The sequence below is a fragment of the Scardinius erythrophthalmus genome, assembly GCF_964197995.2.
Source record: "Scardinius erythrophthalmus genome assembly, chromosome: 17".
Lineage (NCBI taxonomy): Eukaryota > Metazoa > Chordata > Actinopteri > Cypriniformes > Leuciscidae > Scardinius > Scardinius erythrophthalmus.
Genome location: NC_138237.1, coordinates 38,065,287 through 38,086,153, shown reverse-complemented (window position 1 = coordinate 38,086,153; position 20,867 = coordinate 38,065,287). Strand labels below are relative to the sequence as shown.

The following is a 20,867-nucleotide window of genomic DNA, read 5'->3' as shown; positions in this document are numbered from 1 at the left end:
GGCAAACTTTTGTTTAAAAGCATAATTAGAATGGAAACGCCACTTTTAAGTTTGATCGTTTTTTCGTTTTCAGTCAAATTGCCTTGTGAATGGGTAACTTCTATGATAGCATCAAAAATCACTATTTTTAAAACACTAAGAAGGCTCGACACAACATGAAACTTTGCTTGAAGTATCTCTGTGTAAACTAAACTCTATCTAGTAAAATTCTAGTAAGCAGGAGTAAACTCTGTAAACTTAAATTCTAGTAAACTCTGTGTACACACACAATGTTCTCAATGCTGGAGTTCATGTGTAGAGCCGCTGGTGACACTTCCAGCAAAGTTTCATGTTGTGTCGAGCCTTCTTAGTGTTTTAAAAATAGTGATTTTTGATGCTATCATAGTCGTGCCCCATTCACTCCCATTCAAAAGGCATTTAACCTAAAACGAAAATATGGTAAAACTTAAAAGTGGCGTTTCCATTCTAATTATGCTTTTAAACGAAAGTTTGCCTCGAGTAGATTAACAAAAAGAGCCTAGGTTGCATTTTGGCGAGAGTTACGCTTTAAATAACTTTCAACAAATGTTCTATTAACATTACTGGAAGAATGTCTGTTTATATCCTTGAGAGAACCCTGCCAGAATGTTAGCCAAAGTTTTGAGGACGTTCTCCGTTAACAAGAAGACTACACTGTGTCAAAATAGAAAATCAGCAAAATGATAAATACAAGAAACATGGCTATATTTTGTTTGCTTTTACACCAGAGGAAATTGTTCTAACAATGTGCTTTATCGCCTCACCTGGCTGGATTGATTTGGCAGCAACTTTGCAATAAATTCTCTGATGTTGGCAAAGGTGGGACGCAGAGTTGGTTCCAGACTCCAGCACATTTTCATCATTGTGTACCTACAGAAGATCAAGTCACTTATAGAGATTTGCTTAGTATTTATTGTTTCTTTTCTAAAACTTTTCAAATGCTTATAAACTCACATTTCATGAGGGGCAAAATCTGGTTGTGGCATGTGATAACCATCTTTAATCATCTTATAGAATTGAGCATCAATCACAACATTAGGGTAAGGACTCATACCTAAAAACAGAAAAAAGCGCCATAATACCAAGAAAATACCTTCATGAAATGAACATTTTAATAGGTATGAACAAGTAAATTCACTCACCCAAGGAAAAGATCTCCCACAAAAGGACGCCATATGACCAGACATCACTCTGTACTGTGTAAAGACATTCAAAAATGCTTTCAGGTGACATCCATTTTACTGGCAGCCGAGCCTGTAGAACCAGTCAAACAGAGTGTAAGAAGTCAAGTCACCTTTACTTATATAGCGCTTTTTACAATACAGATCGTTCCAAAGCAGCTTTACAGAGATAACAGGAGAATAATGCAACAAAGTTTGTTTCTAAAAGAAAATAGCGTCATAGTCCAGTTTAAGTAAGTTCAGTGATGGTTCACTTTAGTTGTAAAAAAGTTATTAATTTAGTTCATTTATAGCTGCTCTGGAGAAAACCGTGATGTCATCGTCAAGCTCAGTTCAGTTCGATCAATCAATCAACCAACCAATCAATCAATCACATTTATTTATATAGCACATTTAAAAACAACACACGTTGGCCAAAGTGCTTTACATACAGCCCAGCACATATAATCTAAGATTATAAAACAAAGTATAAAACAATTACAAAACGTTTAATGACAATCAAATGCAAGAGAGAAGAGATGAGTCTTTAAATATGGTTTAAATGCATCAAGGGTGGCACAAGATCTAACATGGAGGGGTAAACTGGTCCATAAACGCGGAGCTGCAACAGAGAAGGCCCGTCTCCTTTGGATTTAAGTTGAGACTTAGGAATGGTTAGCTGACACCTTTGTGCAGATCTTAAAGGCCTAGAGGATGTATGTTGCTGAAGAATTTCACTAATGTAACTTGGTGCCATCCCATTTAAGCCCTTAAAATCAAATAATAACATCTTATACTTAATCCAAAATTTGACTGGAAGCCAATGAAGGGATGCTAGGTGTTATACTCTCGTATTCATAGTTCTCATATAATGGTGTCAATGGTGTTAATTTTTTTATTAAATCACTTTTGCCAGAGACAGGTACAAGGAAAATTATGTTTACCAACTGCTACTTTAAATGCAATGATAAAACATACACAATCCATGCTGAATTGATTAATGTTTTATGATTTTCTATTAATTTTATATACATTAATTCCCTTCTAAATTTGCTTATTATTATTCAGTCAGTGTGCCCATAACGAGCCCTGTCCGCCACCGAAAGCACCTTCATGCTCTGGACAATGCTCTGCTGGGAAACCTAAGGTCCTGGCATTCATGAGAATGTTACTTTGACACCTACCTAAAGATTGCTGCAGATCACGTACATGGCAAAGATGTACTCTGATGGCAGTGGCTCTAATTCACCCTGCCACACCGCAAAAATTGTTCAGGAATGGTTTAAGGAACATGATAAAGAATTCAAAGTATTGGCCTCCAAATTCCCCAGATCTTAGCAAACCAAGAAATCCGATCCATGTAGGCCCCACTTTGCAACCCGCAGGACTTAAAGGATCTGCTGCTAAAGTCTTGGTGCCAGAGACCACAGAACGCCTTCAGAGGTCTTGTGGAGTTCATGCTTCGATGCATGAGACCTTCACAATATTAGGCAGGTGGTAGGCCCTCAGTTTGGCCTAAAACACACAAGTGCATCTTAAGAACACCACGAGCAATGAAAAATACAAGGAAACAGTCACCAGAAAGCCTGTTTAACAGGGTAAGATTTGAGATTTAAAGACTGTCACAATTCCGACTGTCTTGAGTAAGAGAGTAAGAGAGTGTAGCTAAAGCTTGAGACTTCAGAGTAATCATACACGTCGGAGGAAGAACTAGTGAATGTAAAAGATGATCCAAGTACAAGTATACATGGAAAGAAGATCATACAATCAAAAGGGAGCAAGTGTGTTAAGAGCCTTAGAAGTAAGGAGCAAAATTGCAAATTTTGAGGAACAGGGGAAATGTTCTGAACTGCCTTAGTTGTATGAATTGGGTGTGACCTGAGAGATAAGATTTAAACCAAGCCATGGTTGTACCAACATTTCCTTTAGTGTATCCCATCTAATAATATGTTGTGCGAGATGGAGCAGTTAAATCAAGAAGAATTAATATAGCCTAGTAAGAATTCTCTTACTAGGTATTCACGAGTCATCCGCAACAAGTAAATTGTTAGAAATCTTGACAGTCTTGGTACTAAATGTTCATACAGGTTGTATATGGAACTTGGAGATTTTGCATAGACTATAGAAAATTGAATGCAGTTTTTGTGACATAAGTGGGGGCTGGAAAATGGTGGCAGTCAGCTGCAGTCTTAACACATGAAGGAAATCTGTGTTTGCTTTCAGATCAGGCTGGTGGGGGGGGGGGGGTATCTTGGACAGAGGAGACTTTGAAGTCGACCTCCTGTTGGGGGAAAGGGGTAAGGGCCGTAAACGCCAAGCAGGGGTTAATTTCCATAATGACCAACACAATCTACCAAGAGAAGAGCAAATTAGTGTCTGGTTTGAGACACAATGTATTCATAATTAATTCATAATTCATAAGTCGACACCATTGCTGAGTATTTTCTCCTTAAAACTGCAGTGAACCAAAGACAGTCTCAAACACACGCTTTGAAATCGCTGGTGTTTCTGACGTCACAAACTACCTTGTAACCAATCAGATCAACGTGTGATCGCCAACCAGTGGATCTCTGAGCTGAGTGAGTGAGTGGAGGCGGGGCTCATTTGCATATTCATAGGACCGTGTATACTAAATGAGGCAAGGGTGTCGAGTTATATTCAAGCTATTTCAAGGCAGGAACATTTTTTTTTTCAAGGAAAAAACATTTAAATATGTCATTTTGCTGATCAAAGTTTTAAGGGATAAAATTATTGACTACAGGGGGACTTTAAATAATGGCACAAAAACTAGTGAATTGACAAGCGCAAACCTTAGTAAATCACCTTGCATGATACATTTAAATGCTCTCCTCACATACATTTTCTGTCTGAAAGGGAAACTCCGACAAATGCATATGCAATAAGGTCAGTCGCAAAAATAACCCTGTCCACGCCTTTTCAGCGCTAGTTTTTAATACCAAAAGAGGATTTGTGCTGGAGCAAGCTGTTAGAAATCTGGCCCCAAAATGCTGAATTGTTCATAATAAAAAAAAAAAAAAAAACTTACATTTCCCTTCACTACATAATTCATGTCGTTCATGATGTCTCGTGCAAGGCCAAAATCACAGATCTTCACAATGTTGCGGTCAGACACAAGAACGTTCCGTGCAGCCAAATCTCTGTGAATACACTGATCATAAACAGCATTATAAAATTACAGTGTACCAAAAAATATATATATTTACTTAATCTCTCACATAATTAGTCTTGTGCAGTTTGGCATCTAAAAAGAAATTCAAGAATTAAAATTCTGCACTGTATTATTACTTAGTTCCTTGACAATCACTTTGTTCAACTCTTTTCTATATTAAAAGTAAAATTTGACTGTGGCTGTCACATTTCCAAAATGACAATAACAACAACAAAAAATCTTAAAAAAGTAACATTATAAGTAGTGCATAGAACTTCCTCATATCAGTTCCCCATTTTGCCCTCAGATCTGATTTTATATATGCTACTTTTTTGTTATTTTGTAGCTCAGCAGCCCCAGTACCTGTTTAGCAGGGATATTTATAAAATCTTCCACAGTAGCTACAATTTTGACACACATATATGTAACATATAACTGAGAAATATTACATTTTTGGAGGCTAGGAATTCCATTCCCTGTGCCACTTGAAAGGAGAACTTCAGCAAATCAATACTATCCAATGACCACACGTCGTCCCCTCCTTCATTGCAAGATTCTGTTGGAAAAGTCCAAAATGATAAGGATGCCCAGTTTTTCCCATTACAGAACATTTGGTCTGCTTTACTTTATTACTTTACCCTGACAAAGGTCTTTTGACGTCTGTGTTGATTGTGCGTCGGTAAAGCTCTCTGAGCCATGACAAGTGTTCCTAAAAGAGAAAGGTGTACATGTTTGACAATAGAAGAGACACCACAACCACAGCACATTTAGGCTATGTTCACAGTCCAAATCCGATTATTTGTGCAAACCCAATTGAAATCCAATCAGATTTAGCTAGTGTGAATGGCCAAAATTCACATGAAGAGTCTGCTTCCGTAACAGAAGACCGGACCTATTACCGACAGATACAACAATGTGGGCATCCTCCTCAGTCCCCCAGACCCGGTCGATCTGCTTCTTGCCATCTCCCAGGACCACTGCCCGATTGAGACTTACATTGGGGAATTCCTCCACCTCGTTTACCAGGTGTCCTGGAACCCTCAAATCCCTCTTTTGGATGGGTCTGGATGATCCACTCTTCAGGCATTTTCCATCTATTCCCACCATGTGTTCCTTGAGGGAATACATCGACAACATCCTGTGGATTGTCCTACACCACAGAAGAAGCAGATTCGGATTCCCTTTCCGTCATGGCCGCCTCGTCCCGCCGAGACCTCCCTTCCAGAGCCTCGACCCAAGATGGCCTCCGCCGTTCCAGAGCCTCGTCCCAGCTGGCCGCCGCACCAGAGCCCTCGTCCATTATGACCGCCACCGCGCCAGAGCCCTCGTGCAAGATGGCCGCCGCCACGCCTGAATGTCCAGTCTCCGTCCTCCTTCAGAGTCCAGTGAGCTGGACAATGACAATCAAACTAAAACCAGCTTCTGATGGTAGCTGGTCCAATTAGTCCCAACAAGCTCAGGGACCTCAGTTTTGATCTGGTAAACCACCTTGCAACAAAAAGTGCCTGACCACCTTCATGTGCTTTTATGTTTTCCCAGCAGGATAGGAAGAAGAATGCTTTAATGATACTTGGAAATGTAATAACATAGCATTGATCACAGTTGCTAAAAAAGAAGTGGTGGTACAAGGCAAGCCTTTCATTATTATATGACTCTGACATGAACATACCTTGCAGAACGGTTATTTTGAACGGTCACATTCTTGTAGAGGTTTGAATCCTCTGGGAAACCTTGAAGACCAAGAAAAGTGTTTGCAAATGTTTCTGCTCGTTGACGCAAGAAGTTGAGGAGGTCACCGTGACAGCAGTACTCCGTGATCATCAGCATCGGCCCTATATCAGATCAAAGTCAGATTCAGACATTAGCCGACACTGATCTTTTTACAACTAGGCTAATACACTACTGATTTTATATATATATATATATATATATATATATATATATATATATATATATATATATATTCATTATATTTTATAACCAGTCTGGTGATTGCACAGATACGGAGCCCCCCTAGTCCCACTTTGGCAAAAAAAAATTATTATAACTATCTTGTGGCCTCAAGATAGTAACTCGTGGCCTCAAGATACTAACTCGTGGCCACGAGAAAGTGAGTTTTTTCAAGGCGAACGTTTCCATGTTAATGTTTCCATGGCGACGCGTCACGCGATTGACCGCAGCCACAATAATACTGTATGGCCCTGATCACACCTGACGCGTTTTTCAGGTTCGAAAACGCGAGGTGCACTGCACTTACCATCACACAGAACGAGCAGTGTGCTGCGTTTTTTTATGTTGCTAGGCAACCACTGAAACAGCTGTCCTGTCAGTCAAGTAAACGTCAAATCTGCCTTTTATTACTTTTATTTACTTTCTGTTAACATTGTGATAGTTACGGTTCGTGGAGTCGTTAAGCTCCTGGTAACCCGCGAGAGCACCACAAGTTTATCCTCCATCATCGCACTCTCCGGGCGTTCAATCAACTGTAGCTTTCATCACTAAAACGGAAGGCCCGCCTCTCCATTCACTCGATTGGACAGTGAAAAAAAACGCGATGACGTCGGGCGCTTTTTCCGCTCGGAGTTGCTTTTTTTTCAACTTCAAAAACGCGAGGCGCAGCAGGCGGTAAAACGCGAGGCGCAGAAGGCGCATAAACAGCGCGCAGAACGCTCGCTGCCATAGGAAACCAATTGAAAACAGGCGCCTCTCACTGCAAAAAACGCGTCAGGTGTGATCGGGGCCTATGACAGCATAGCTGCCAACTCTCACGCATTCACCGTGAGACACACACAATTGACACTTTTCACACGCTCTCACGACACACATCCATTTTCTCACGCACAGAAAAATCGCGAAGCAAAGAGGACACGGAGACCGACAGACTAGACAGGGCAGGTTACTTATGATATTAAAAAAAATCGCAGCTCTCAGATTCTGTCACTTTCATTACGAAATTCAGACAATAAATACCGTTTTGGCGCTTGTAAATGTGACGCGACAGATCCCTAGCGGCACGTGATCCGATCATCTCTAGCTGATAGTAAATAACATTAAAACACAAATGAACACTGTTGAAAGATACAGTACAACTTACTGAAATGTATATTCCTCATACATAATATCGACCAATCAATCAAACAAAGGGGTCAATAAAACAGCTGGAGAACAATTATGTCACATAACATTTACCTCAGGAAAGCCATTTAATGACCATAATAGTATAGGCTATAGCACGTTAGTTGGCTAGAAAAAAAGCTATAGAGAGTATTTTGCTAAATATGTGTACTATATTGCATATTTATTATATAAATATATAAAATATAAAAAAATGTATAGTAAAAAAACGCATTATATTTAATTTGTGTTATTTTTTACCTTAAATAATAGCTGATAGGGCTCTCTGTATGTTTACAGCATTAGGTGAGTTGTTTTTTTCTTGAGAAAAATGAATGCCTATCTTGTGTAGCCTATACCTAATATTTATCCAAATGAGTCAATATTAAATCAAATCACAATAATTGAATTGAAATAATAAAAAAGCGCAGCTTACCAGAAATTGAACCATGTCACTAAACCTAATAAAATTCAGTTTAGTTACTAAAATGTTTTGACAATCACAATACACTTATTGTGATGCAATAATTGTTTTTACACCCCCCCTCCCCCCTCTCCAAAAATCTCACTCCAAGCAAAACTCAAAAGTTGGCAGCTATGTGACAGATGTGTCGCTTTTATTTTGCTTTTGCTTTTTTTATTCAAAATATTCACAAACTTGCTTACCATGTCATCAACTAGCCTATCTGATATTCCGATTCTCACATACGTGTAAGTGAGTGTGTTTAGTCGTTTAAAACCATTTATAAATAATCTTGATCTATAATAACATGATGGGCGCTGCAATGTTGTCCGTCGGATTTACAGCACGTGAATTCAGTTTCTCCCGAAATAAATGCAAGAAAGTGGCCGGTGAACTGAGAAGAATAGAGTAAACTTTATAGTTCCTTGTCTTGCACTATGTTTGTCTAATATGAATAACACATGTCGGCAAATTATCTTTGAATAGATTGTTATTGCTGCTTCCACAGACATCAGTGTGTTTTACAAACTCCAAATGTATTGTTTTACTCGTGCTTATGTGTATTTAAATATCTGAAACCAAAAATAAACATTATGAAGTTGAAAAAACTGCTTAGTTGTGATGACAGCGCTGAACGCGTCCGACTCTGGCTCAGCGCCAGCCAATGCGCGAAAGCACAGTTTGGATCTGGCAGCACTGAACATTCTAAATGTGGCGCCGTACTCTCAGGGGCTAGTTGATGACATGGTAAGCAAGTTTGTGAATATTTTGAATAAAAAAGGAAAAGCGAAATAAAAGCGACACATCTGTCATACAGTATTATTGTGGCTGCGGTGTATCGCGTGACGCGTCGCCATGGAAACATTAAAAGGAACGTTCCTTGAAAAAACTCACTTTCTCGTGGCCACGAGTTACTATCTTGAGGCCACGAGTTACTATCTTGAGGCCACGAGTTACTATCTTGAGGCCACGAGTTACTATCTTGAGGCCACGAGTTACTATCTTGAGGCCACGAGATATAGGCCTACTATCTTGAGGCCACGAGTTACTATCTTGAGGCCACGAGTTAGTATCCTGAGGCCACGAGATACTATCTTGAGGCCACGAGTTACTATCTTGAGGCCACGAGTTACTATCTTGAGGCCACGAGTTAGTATCTTGAGGCCACGAGTTAGTATCCTGAGGCCACGAGTTACTATCTTGAGGCCACGAGTTACTATCTTGAGGCCACGAGTTACTATCTTGAGGCCACGAGTTACTATCTTGAGGCCACGAGATATAGGCCTACTATCTTGAGGCCACGAGTTACTATCTTGAGGCCACGAGTTAGTATCTTGAGGCCATGAGTTCGTATCTTGAGGCCACGAGTTACTATCTTGAGGCCACGAGTTACTATCTTGAGGCCACGAGTTACTACCTTGAGGCCACGAGTTACTATCTTGAGGCCACGAGTTACTATCTTGAGGCCACGAGTTACTATCTTGAGGCCACGAGATATAGGCCTACTATCTTGAGGCCACGAGTTACTATCTTGAGGCCACGAGTTAGTATCCTGAGGCCACGAGTTACTATCCTGAGGCCACGAGTTACTATCTTGAGGCCACGAGTTAGTATCTTGAGGCCACGAGTTAGTATCTTGAGGCCACGAGTTACTATCTTGAGGCCACGAGTTACTATCTTGAGGCCACGAGTTACTATCTTGAGGCCACGAGTTAGTATCCTGAGGCCACGAGTTACTATCTTGAGGCCACGAGTTAGTATCTTGAGGCCACGAGTTAGTATCCTGAGGCCACGAGTTACTATCTTGAGGCCACGAGTTACTATCTTGAGGCCACGAGATATAGGCCTACTATCTTGAGGCCACGAGTTACTATCTTGAGGCCACTAGTTAGTATCCTGAGGCCACGAGATACTATCTTGAGGCCACGAGTTACTATCTTGAGGCCACAAGATAGTTATAATATTTTTTTTTTTGCCAAAGTGGGACTAGGGGGGCTCCGTGCACAGATGACGTTTAATGCTGAAAATTTAAAAAAATGCCTGCAAAATTACAATGTAGAGCATCACAAACCTGTAACGTGTATATTCTGTTCTGTTTTGGTAACATTTTCACTGTGTTTGCTCTGTTCCTGTATGCCTGAGGCTACGTCTACATTAATCCGGATAGATTTGAAAACTGAGTTTTTGTTAAAAAACGCTCTCCGTCCACACTAGCGTTTTCAAGCGTTTTCCAAAATTTTCTCATCCACACTGAAACGTTGGAAAACGCTAAATTCACCTTACAACACATGTGTAAACCCTCATGACAGCTCACTGAGATGATACAGACATAATCAAGTTTTCACGCAATTCTTCTGACAGGATTGTTTTATTTAGCTAAATATGTCACCATTCACTGAATTCGCTCCCAGGTCGCTCTCACTCACCATTATATGTTTGGTCTAAAACGCTAAAACTGCTCTCATGTTTCACCGCAGGACAGCAAATGCGAGTGAGTTTTCTGTCATCTTTGCAGGACTGTGATATGAAGAGTGCAAAGTAACATATCTTAGCAACTGTGTGAAAGTGAATAGCACATAACAAGCACAATACCGACATAAACAAGAATATCTATTGGTACAAAATGTGTCACATGACTAAACTTGCATCATCGTTTTAAAATACCCCCGTTTTCACAGTCCACACTACAACACGAAAACAGCGTTTTACATTTATCCACTTTGGAGAGCGTTTTCAAAAAGCTGTGTAGATAAAAACGCTGTCTCAGTGTGGACGGAAAGCCAAAAAGGAGAGAAAAAGATGCGTTTTCAAAAAAACGTATTAGTGTGGACAAGGGCTGAGTTCCTTCAGTTCATAGTTCCTAATTCCTCGCATCTGCTTTGTTTCTCTTTGATTCCCTATGTATTTAAGCCCTGTGTTTCATTTGGTTCTCGTTAATGTTTATGAAAAGTCTGGATAAATCTCCCAGGTATTATAAGTGATTTTGTATTATTAATTAAAGATTATCTGAATAGATCTCCCTCATCATGCTATTTGACCAGCATATAACATGACAAAACTTCAAAACAACATTGTTTACAAGTCTAATAATGTGAATGGGCAACAAATAATTCAATTAACCAATTTTGAAGGCATGCACTGGTCCAATGCTCTTAACTTACATAATGTAAAATAAAATGTAGGTAATTAATTTTAAATGTATAATGCTATGTGTAAACTATTTCTGTAATGTATTTCAACACACATGTAAAATAAACAGGACGTTTTTAAAATATTTTCCCCCATCTTTTTGGAAAAAAAAAATGCTTAAAATTGCTGATGGGGCTTATACAATTTTTCTTTAATCAAAATAAATATACACAGTTTAAACTGCATGCTTTCTATAGTGTCAGAATTTAATTTAAACAAGAATAAGTTGTAGATTAACAGCATATAAAAAAAAACACTTACTTAGAGGCGTTATATAAAAAAAGTGTTAATAATAACTACTTATATTTGTCTTCGGCCAAAAACACCCGTATTTCTTGTCGGATGCTGATTTATGGGCCTATTTTTAACAAACCCAGCAGACAGCGCCTTTATCAGTTAACTAATTATGGCTGTTAAAAAAGTTAACTGATTAAGTAAGTGTAAATATAAATCAAAAATATTGGTAAATATTGTAGTTCACTTTATTAAATAGTTTATTGTGCGGCTCAAATATCTAAGGGAGCACATGTTTCACTATAAGTCACTTTCAATGAATTTGATGAATTCATGTTTCTTTCTAAATATGAAAAGAAGTGCTTTCTTTGTTATAGTGATAATCTTACAGATTTCATCTGATTTCACTGCTTATTAATGTGAGAATATGCCTTTGACGTACCTTCCTGAGTACATGCCCCCAGCAGATTGACGATGTTTTCATGCGGCCCAATGTAATTTAAGATCTTCAGCTCGGACATGAGTGCTTCTTTCTCTTCGAAGCGGGCACTGGCTGTTTGGGGTGGAGGGACAGAAATAGAGAGATTGAAATTATTCTATCAAGTTCTAAACAAAAATCAATGATCTTGAGTGATTGGGTTTTTGGATTAACCCTTATTCTCTGGCAGTCCAATATATATGTCCAGGGCGAATATTTAGATCCTGATTTTAAAAGGGGCTATATTTAAGAATCTTCATGTACGGTATTAATTGCTTTTTAATTGCCAACAACTTGTAACAAAACTTAAAAAACCAGGCCTTCACCGAATTCCTAGGTTGTCTATGAAAGCATGTGGACTGACTGTTATGTGAAGGACTCATTTTTGCCGGGAAATGCAAATGATGTGACGGTTACACAAGCTTCCTAAAGCCTCTCTTCTGTTCAATTACACATGAAATTAATGTTTGTACGTTCAGGATAATGCCAAAAAAGCCATTCTGTACTGTGATGTCAATGTGTCATGGAAAGAAAATGTCACGGATGCACACGGGAAGCAGGAAAATCCAAGCGCAGTAATTTATTAAGAGGGCAATCCAACATCGTTGTAATCCATGCAGAGGTCAAAAATCCAGAGAAGCAATCCAAACAAGAACAGGTATAAACAGACAAGAAGTGTGGTGACACAAATTAACGACTCCGTACACCTACAGAAACAGGCAGAGAATAAATACACACAGATCTAACAGGACTAACAATGAACAGCTGGGACAATGATTACGGGCAACAGCTGAGTGTAATGAACAGTGATAAGTGACAGACAGAATGCTGGGAATTGTAGTCAATGTGAAGGACACCGTGAAAACGAGACACAAACCAGACACTGTGACATAACCCCCCCTCTACGGAGCGGCTACCAGACGTTCCATGACAACACTAAAACACAACACAAGAGTTCAGGAGGGAGGTGGAATGGTGGAGGATCAGGGGGAGGGAAGGTGGGCCAGGTCCATGGAGGGAAACGGGGACAGGGAGTGACAGTTCATCTGGCGGCCAGGGCGGAGACTTTCCCTCGGGCGGCCAGGGCGGAGACTTTCCCTCGGGCGGCCAGGACGGATCCAGCTGTACAGGCGACCGGGACGGGGTAGGTCCTTCGGGCGGCCAAGGCGGAGACGACTCCTCGGGCGGCCACGGCGGAGACGACCCCTTGGGCGGCCATGGCGGATCCGGCTGTGCAGGCGACCGGGACGGGGCAGGTCCTTCGGGCGGCCAAGGCGGAGACGACCCCTCGGGCGGCCACGGCGGAGACGACCCCTCGGGCGGCCAGGGCGGAGACGACCCCTCGGGCGGCCAGGGCGGAGACTTTCCCTTGGGCGGCCAGGGCGGATCCGGCTGTGCAGGCGACCGGGACGGGGCAGGTCCTTCGGGCGGCCAAGGCGGAGACGACCCCTCGGGCGGCCACGGCGGAGACGACCCCTCGGGCGGCCACGGCGGAGACGACCCCTCGGGCGGCCACGGCGGCGCAGAAACTGGAACAGACACCACCAGCGCAGGAACTGGAACAGACACCACCGGCGCAGGAACTGGAACAGACCCCACCGGCGCAGGAACTGGAACAGACACCACCGGCTCAGGAACAGACACCATCGGCGCAGGCTCAGGAACAGACACCACCGCTCAGGAACAGACACCACCGTCTCAGGTTCAGGAACAGACACCACCGGCGGCTCAGAAACTGGAACAGACACCACCGGCGGCTCAGGAACTGGAACAGACACCACCGGCGGCTCAGGAACTGGAACAGACGCCACCGGCTCAGGAACAGACGCCACCGGCTCAGACACCACCGGTTTAGGAACAGATACCACCGGCTCAGGAACAGACACCACCGGCTCAGGTTCAGGAACAGACACCACCGGCGGCTCAGGAACTAGAACAGATGCCACCGGCTCAGGAACAGACGCCACCGGCTCAGACACCACCGGTTTAGGAACAGATACCACCGGCTCGGGCTCAGGAACAGGCACCACCGGCTCGGGCTCAGGAACAGGCACCACCGGCTCGGGCACTGGAACTGGCACCATCGGCTCGGGCACTGGAACTGGCTCAGGAACAGGCACCACCGACTCGGGCACTGGAACTGGCACCACCGGCTCGGGCACTGGAACTGGCACCACCGGCTCGGGCACTGGAACTGGCACCATCGGCTCGGGCACTGGAACTGGCACCACCGGCTCGGGCACTGGAACTGGCACCACCGGCTCCGGCACTGGAACTGGCACCACCGGCTCCGGCACTGGAACTGGCACCACCGGCTCCGGCTCAGGAACGGACACTGGCTCCGGCTCAGGAACGGACACTGGCTCCGGCTCAGGAACGGACACTGGCTCCGGCTCAGGAACGGACACTGGCTCCGGCTCAGGAACGGACACTGGCATGTCCAGGATCCGAGTCAGACGCTCCAAATAATCCATCATAGCCTTGGCAGCCACACGAATGGGCATCTCTTGATCTGTCTCCGGCTGGGCAGACGGAATGTGAACAGTCTCTGACTGGGCAGACGTGACGTGGACAGTCTCCGGCTGGGCAGACGGAATGTGAACAGTCTCTGACTGGGCAGACGTGACGTGAACAGTCTCCGGCTGGGCAGACGGAATGTGAACAGTCTCTGACTGGGCAGACGTGACGTGAACAGTCTCCGGCTGGGCAGACGGAATGTGAACAGTCTCTGACTGGGCAGACGTGACGTGGACAGTCTCCGGCTGGGCAGACGGAATGTGAACAGTCTCTGACTGGGCAGACGTGACGTGAACAGTCTCCGGCTGGGCAGACGGAATGTGAACAGTCTCTGACTGGGCAGACGTGACGTGGACAGTCTCCGGCTGGGCAGACGGGACGCGGACAGTCTCTGACTGGGCCGACGCAGGTCTCCTCCTTCTTCCCTTCTGACGGATGTGTACCGTCTCTGAACTGGACGAAACCATCGACGAAGTCCCAGTGCTCGATGAGACCCGTGGTGACGCTTCAGCTATCCTGATTTCCTCATGCCTTTGTGCACATCTAGAAAAATACTCTAGTAAAGAGATGCCCTTCTCTCTCTCTGCGGGAGAAAGTTCGCTACGTGGAATCCATATAGTAACTGGGGACGAGATCCTACAAAAAATAATAAAAAATGAAAATTACTGCTGGATTTATGGTGACGGAGTCGTTCTGTCACGGATGCACACGGGAAGCAGGAAAATCCAAGCGCAGTAATTTATTAAGAGGGCAATCCAACATCGTTGTAATCCATGCAGAGGTAAAAAATCCAGAGAAGCAATCCAAACAAGAACAGGTATAAACAGACAAGAAGTGTGGTGACACAAATTAACGACTCCGTACACCTACAGAAACAGGCAGAGAATAAATACACACAGATCTAACAGGACTAACAATGAACAGCTGGGACAATGATTACGGGCAACAGCTGAGTGTAATGAACAGTGATAAGTGACAGACAGAATGCTGGGAATTGTAGTCAATGTGAAGGACACCGTGAAAACGAGACACAAACCAGACACTGTGACAGAAAAGGGATTCATTCAAACTACAGTTTCAAATAGCCAGTTCCCTTTCGAGCGAACTCAACGCATAGTGTTGACACTGAACAGGTGTGCGCCAGTGTCTGAAATCATGCCAATCCTATTAGCCAACGGAGGTCAGGTGATGAAGCGTAGTGCATCATAAAGACCTAAAGGGCATGTGGTTTCACGTTTCATCCGTCTCTTCCCCGTGCGTTTAAATTGTGTCTCTCCTGGAACGCTTTCCTTCGGAGATTCTGACGAGGAGTGGCCTTCTGTGTCAGGCACAGGGCTGATTCTCCACCCCGGCCCGAGATTTGCAAGCTGTACCAGATTTCTACTCAAGGAAACTTTATGCCCTGAGGTAGCATCTCTTGCACTGTGGTGCGCTCCCGACACATTGACCCAGTCCACTGCCAAGTTAGTGCAGTGCTAGAGTTCTTCCAGGAGCGTCTTCCAGCAGGACAATCACCTGCTACTCCTAAGAAAGCTGTAAATGGCCCCCATTCAGCTTTTCACTTCCACATTGATGGAGCTTCTGTGAGGAAGCATCACCTAGTATCTAATTTTTTGTCTGGTAACAGATGTCTGAGGCCTATCTGCAGACAGCGAGTTCCTTCTTGAGATCTTTCTGCACCCCTGGAAGGTTTATTGAGGCTTGGTTTGAGCCCTTGGAGTCAGCTTGGAAATGTGTAGCTGGAATTAACTTAGCTTAATAGAGTGGAAGATTTCCAAGTCCTCTGTCTCAGTTGCGTCCCCCTGCTTCAATTTTGCCCCTAGACTGGTCAAAGTTACATCGGACCCGAGGCCAGGTTACGCTCCAAAGGTGCCTTTCTCGACTGTTCATCTGGTAATTTTTCAAGCCTTCTCCTCTCTGCCATTTGACTTGCTGGAGCAGGAGAAGCTTCACCTCTTAAGTCTAATCAGGGCACTAGGGATTCACGTTGACCACTTTGGATTGTCAATACGATTCAATTCAATTCACATTTATTTGTATAACGCTTTTCACAATACATAGGGTTTAGTCTAACAGAAGATTTAGGTTTCTACATTACAATTTAGAGTAATCTGTTATCAGAGGTGACTGTCAGAGTAATGTCCATAAGTCAAAAAATGCACAGCTCTAAGATAATTCAGTTCATGCAGTTAAGTAATATCAGTATAAAATATACAGTTTGGATGTGGATTCAACTCCAGGATCTCAGGCCCTTCTGGGTTAATCCTTCTTCAGTGGCCATAAGTTTTATTTTGCGGCAGGCTGTACCTTTCCACACACATTTATAAATAAGGCTTACAGTTTGGACATGGATTCGATCTCAGGCTCTGAAGTCTTTCTGGGTCAATCTGTTCAGTGGGCCACAGGGTTTGTGCATATGCAAACATCATTTGGTCAGGCATTTGCTCAGTCTGACGGCGTGGGTATTAACGTTCCCATAGAGTCAACGCCATGACACAGAGTTGAGTTCCCTCGAAAGGGAACGCCTCTGGGCTACTTATGTAACCTGGTTCATTGAGAAGGGAATGAGATGCTGCGGCGCTTTGTAATACTTCACGTATGCCTGCACGGCTTCTCCAGACAATTAAGATCTGGGGAATCCTTGACATAGGTGCCCTTTTCTGGTCTCGATACTACACTTTGTCACCTGACCTCAATCAGCTAATAGGATTGGTGTGATTTCACACATGCTTCAGACACCGGCACGTGCTCAAGCTATTCCCATGGTGTCAACACCATAATGCAGCCTTTCATTCCCTTCTAAGGGAACCAGGTCACATGGGTAACCCAGAGATTATATATACAGTAGTCTATAGTCTCAAAAATACTTTATAATCAAACTATCATAACAGTAGCCTACACTTTTGACAAATGTAACAGCTTATAATGGGATATTTTACTATAAATTTGATCATTTGAGTCATCAATTTTGTGAGACTCTAGACTTCTATTTCTGCTTCTTTTTACCTTTAAGACTACAACATTAACTCAAGCTAATCTGAGAAGTTACCTTGCAGTGTTTTTTGACTCATCTATCATATTTGATCGACAGATAAAGACGGTGATTCGTAATTGCTTCTTCTGTGTAAGAGCAATAGCCAAATTGAAACCAATTCTCTCAGCTAGCGACCTGGAAAAAGTTGTCCACTCTTATATTTTCCTGTCTAGATTATTGTAGTGCACTTTATGTTGGGACCTGTTAAACACACATTGTCCCCTTGCTGCTGCAAGGTTATTAATGAATGCTGGGGAAACGGATCATGTTATTCCCTTTTTATATTTTTTAGGTTGGATACCAATACATTTTAGGATACAGCCTAAGATTCTGATATAAGTTTTTAAAGGACTTCACTGAATGGCGCCAGAATACTTATTAAGCTTATTAAGCCCTACATTTCAGGCGTAAGACTAAGATCATCAAACAAATTTCTTCTAATAATTCCTTGTGCACGTCTCAAATTGAAGGATGATTGTGCTTTCTCTGTCGCTGGTCCAAGATTGGGAATAATCTGTCACTGGATGTTAGATCTTCCTTGACTCTTAATGTTTTTAAGGACCGCTTAAAGTCGTATCTGTACTCTTTGGCATTTTAGTACATTAGTACATGGGTGTTTTCATGTTTTGTCTTATTGGTGTGTTGCTTTTTATTGGAATGTACAGCACTTTGGAACTACGGTGGTAGCCAGGTGCTATATAAATAAACGAACGAACATAATCCGTAACCCAACTTTCGCTACCTAAAGTGAACAGATTCTATATCTAAGATATTTATATATTCACTCAATATATATTAATTCAGCAATTTTCATTAAAAAAAATATACTCAGATCTGTCATAAAATGCATTGAACTTACGCTTGAGCATTTTCACTGCCACTCGTGTAACGGTTTCGTCCTTGACAAGCCCAAAAGCGGTTGCTTGCACCACCTTCCCAAAAGCTCCTGCTCCTAGAACTTGTCCTGAAGTAAAAGCAATGGTTTATTTTTTGCAGTGGTTATTTCTTATCTGTAATAACAACTAAATTATGATCATGTAAAACAGTGAGAGCATGGTGGCAGTACCAAGTTTCAGCTTATTTCGAGGAAACTCCAGTTTTTTGTTGTATGGAAGTTGGGTGGGGTCGATGAACGTGTAATTGTTCCCATCATTCACCTCAATGATTTTCCATTGGATTTCATATTTATGTGCCTTAAAAAAAGTGGTGTTAAAAATCGACACTGTAAAAATTATACGATCAATAGGTTATGACAACATATGTTTTTATATTGCTTTAACTTTTTTACAAGTTATACAAGATTCAACTTGTTTTTTAAGTCAGTTTAAGTTGAATTTAAGTTGAAAGGACTTAAACATCCAAGTTGATTGTATTTAGAAATGTAAGGCAGCAGCATTTTTTTTACAGTGAATGTATTGTGTCATTTGTGAGTACAACGGACGTTAACAAAATACCTTTCTGTGCTTGTAGAAAAGGATCAACATCCATAAGATCATCACAGTGAAGGCTCCAGAGAGAACAACAGTGATCAACACTGAAGTTGACCACACTGATGTATTGCCAGGAACATCTATAGACATTAGAGATGACATACTCTAATAACAACTCCATTTAAAAATGCAAAAAATGGTGCTCAATTGCAATGGTGCTTACATGAAATTTTAAAGGTGAAGCTATCACGATCTTTTCCAGCAATGTTTGTAGCCACACACTCAAAGGTTAAATTAGTATTTGCGTTAGTCACTGGTAACACACTCTTCACCTGCACTGGGCCATACCCTCTGGCGTTCCCCAAAGTGGACTGGCTGGCTATTAGTTCCACAGCTGATGTATGGTTGTATTTACACCTGTCACTCAATAATATTAAAATCAGAAAATTAGTGCATCCTCACACATTTCTTGTAAAACATACTATCTTGTAAAACATATATATCTGATATCCAAAAATAGGACATACATAGCACTGGCATCTTCACACTGGAACCACTGAATCCTGGGTATGGGATAACCAGTCGCCACACAAGTGGCAATTCCATTTTCCCACTTAATTACAGCATTAGGTTTCTCTGTATGTTTGGAAAGACAATAAAAAGATGAAACTATGGTTTCATTCATTTATGTAATCTTTTGTTTTTTTATTAAGACTTACGGTAAACATGAACTGTAAAAACAATTGAGGCATTGACACTTGCACTTCCGGCAGTGAAGATGTAGTGACCATATTCTTGTACTCCAACTTTTCTCAGCAGGATTGTGGACAAATTGCTGTTGCTGTCGAATATAAACACACAAGGTCAGTGTCACCTAACAAAACAGAGCTTGTTCTTGTTAAACAGTTTGATGTTTCTGGGTCTTGTTTCCCGGAAGCGATATAAGTAGATAACAGAATTGTCTTATGATTAATCTTAGTTTTGCCATTGTAACTTAAGTAGTACTTGAAAATGGTTGTAGACTCTAGGGTAACCTTAGACTACTAATAGCATCATAAGGACAGAGACTTATGCAGTCACCTGCATTTCAATTCTAAAATAATTTATATTTTCAAAAATAATAAAGGCATAAAATGAATGAATTAATAAATAAGTAAATTAGTAAACTCAAGGAAAATCATAATAACACATGTGAACAATATTGGGAAACAAGGACAAGTATAGTTATTTCCATTTTCATCTACACAGCACTCTACTGTTCATTTAGCTGATCCGTGAACCTTAAAGTGTTAGTTAATTCTGTCAGTAATTACTCACCCTCATGTCGTTCCAAACCCGTAAGACTTTCGTTCAGAACACAAATGAAGATCGTTTTGATGAAATCTCCATTATCAGCTACGCAACTACCAGTTTGACGTTTCAAAAAGTTCATAAAGAAATTGTAAAACTAATCCATATGTATCGATTGGTTTAATCCAAATTTTTTGAAGAGACACGATTGCGTTATGTTATGAACAGACTGAATTTAGGCTTTTATTCACATTTAAACATTCATCAGCTCACACATCAATTGTGGTGAACGGAAGATCAAGTATGTTCGCTTGGCGTGTGAGAACCAGTTCATTCTTGTGTTACGCATCACGTTTGAGCTTCTGCAAGAAGCTTTATGAGGTTCATCAGTTCGATCTAGCGTGTCAAGCTGGTTTGGTTGAGTTTATGTTTATGTTCGCTGAAAAATGTGAATATGTGAATAAAAGTCTAAATTAAATTTGTTCATCAAGTAAAGCGATCAAGTCTCTTTAGAAATTTTTTACTACATCGCTCAATTTATATGGATTAGTTTTTTACGATCTCTTTATGGACTTTGACTTAAGAGTCAAACTGTTAGTTACTGGACTGTCAGTGGAGGAACAGAAAGCTCTAAGATTTCATCAAAAAGATCTTCATTTGTGTTCCGTAGATGAACGAAAGTGTTACAGGTTTGGAACGACATGAGGGTGAGTAATTAATGACAGAATTAATTCGTTTTTGGGTGAACGAACCCTTTAAAAGGCCCATTAT

The 20,867-nt window shown here is 41.8% G+C and overlaps 1 protein-coding gene across 3 annotated transcripts in view; it reads right to left on the bottom strand.

Annotated features, from left to right (window-relative positions):
• Positions 1-20,867, bottom strand: part of csf1rb (colony stimulating factor 1 receptor, b) — a 33,344-nt gene that overhangs the window by 5,488 nt on the left and 6,989 nt on the right. For 2 of the 3 annotated variants that reach the window (XM_081390499.1, XM_081390498.1), the window contains exons 6-19: positions 19,526-19,647; positions 19,334-19,442; positions 19,030-19,223; positions 18,831-18,946; positions 18,443-18,569; positions 18,236-18,340; positions 11,790-11,900; positions 6,017-6,179; positions 4,986-5,056; positions 4,797-4,903; positions 4,225-4,347; positions 1,161-1,272; positions 973-1,072; positions 783-888 (exon numbers count right to left, since the gene is read on the bottom strand). In XM_081390499.1, coding sequence (XP_081246625.1) covers positions 783-888; positions 973-1,072; positions 1,161-1,272; positions 4,225-4,347; positions 4,797-4,903; positions 4,986-5,056; positions 6,017-6,179; positions 11,790-11,900; positions 18,236-18,340; positions 18,443-18,569; positions 18,831-18,946; positions 19,030-19,223; positions 19,334-19,442; positions 19,526-19,647 — 1,666 coding nt within the window. The remainder of the gene's footprint in view (positions 1-782; positions 889-972; positions 1,073-1,160; positions 1,273-4,224; positions 4,348-4,796; positions 4,904-4,985; positions 5,057-6,016; positions 6,180-11,789; positions 11,901-18,235; positions 18,341-18,442; positions 18,570-18,830; positions 18,947-19,029; positions 19,224-19,333; positions 19,443-19,525; positions 19,648-20,867) is intronic. The other variant, XR_014031917.1, reaches the window with a different exon arrangement.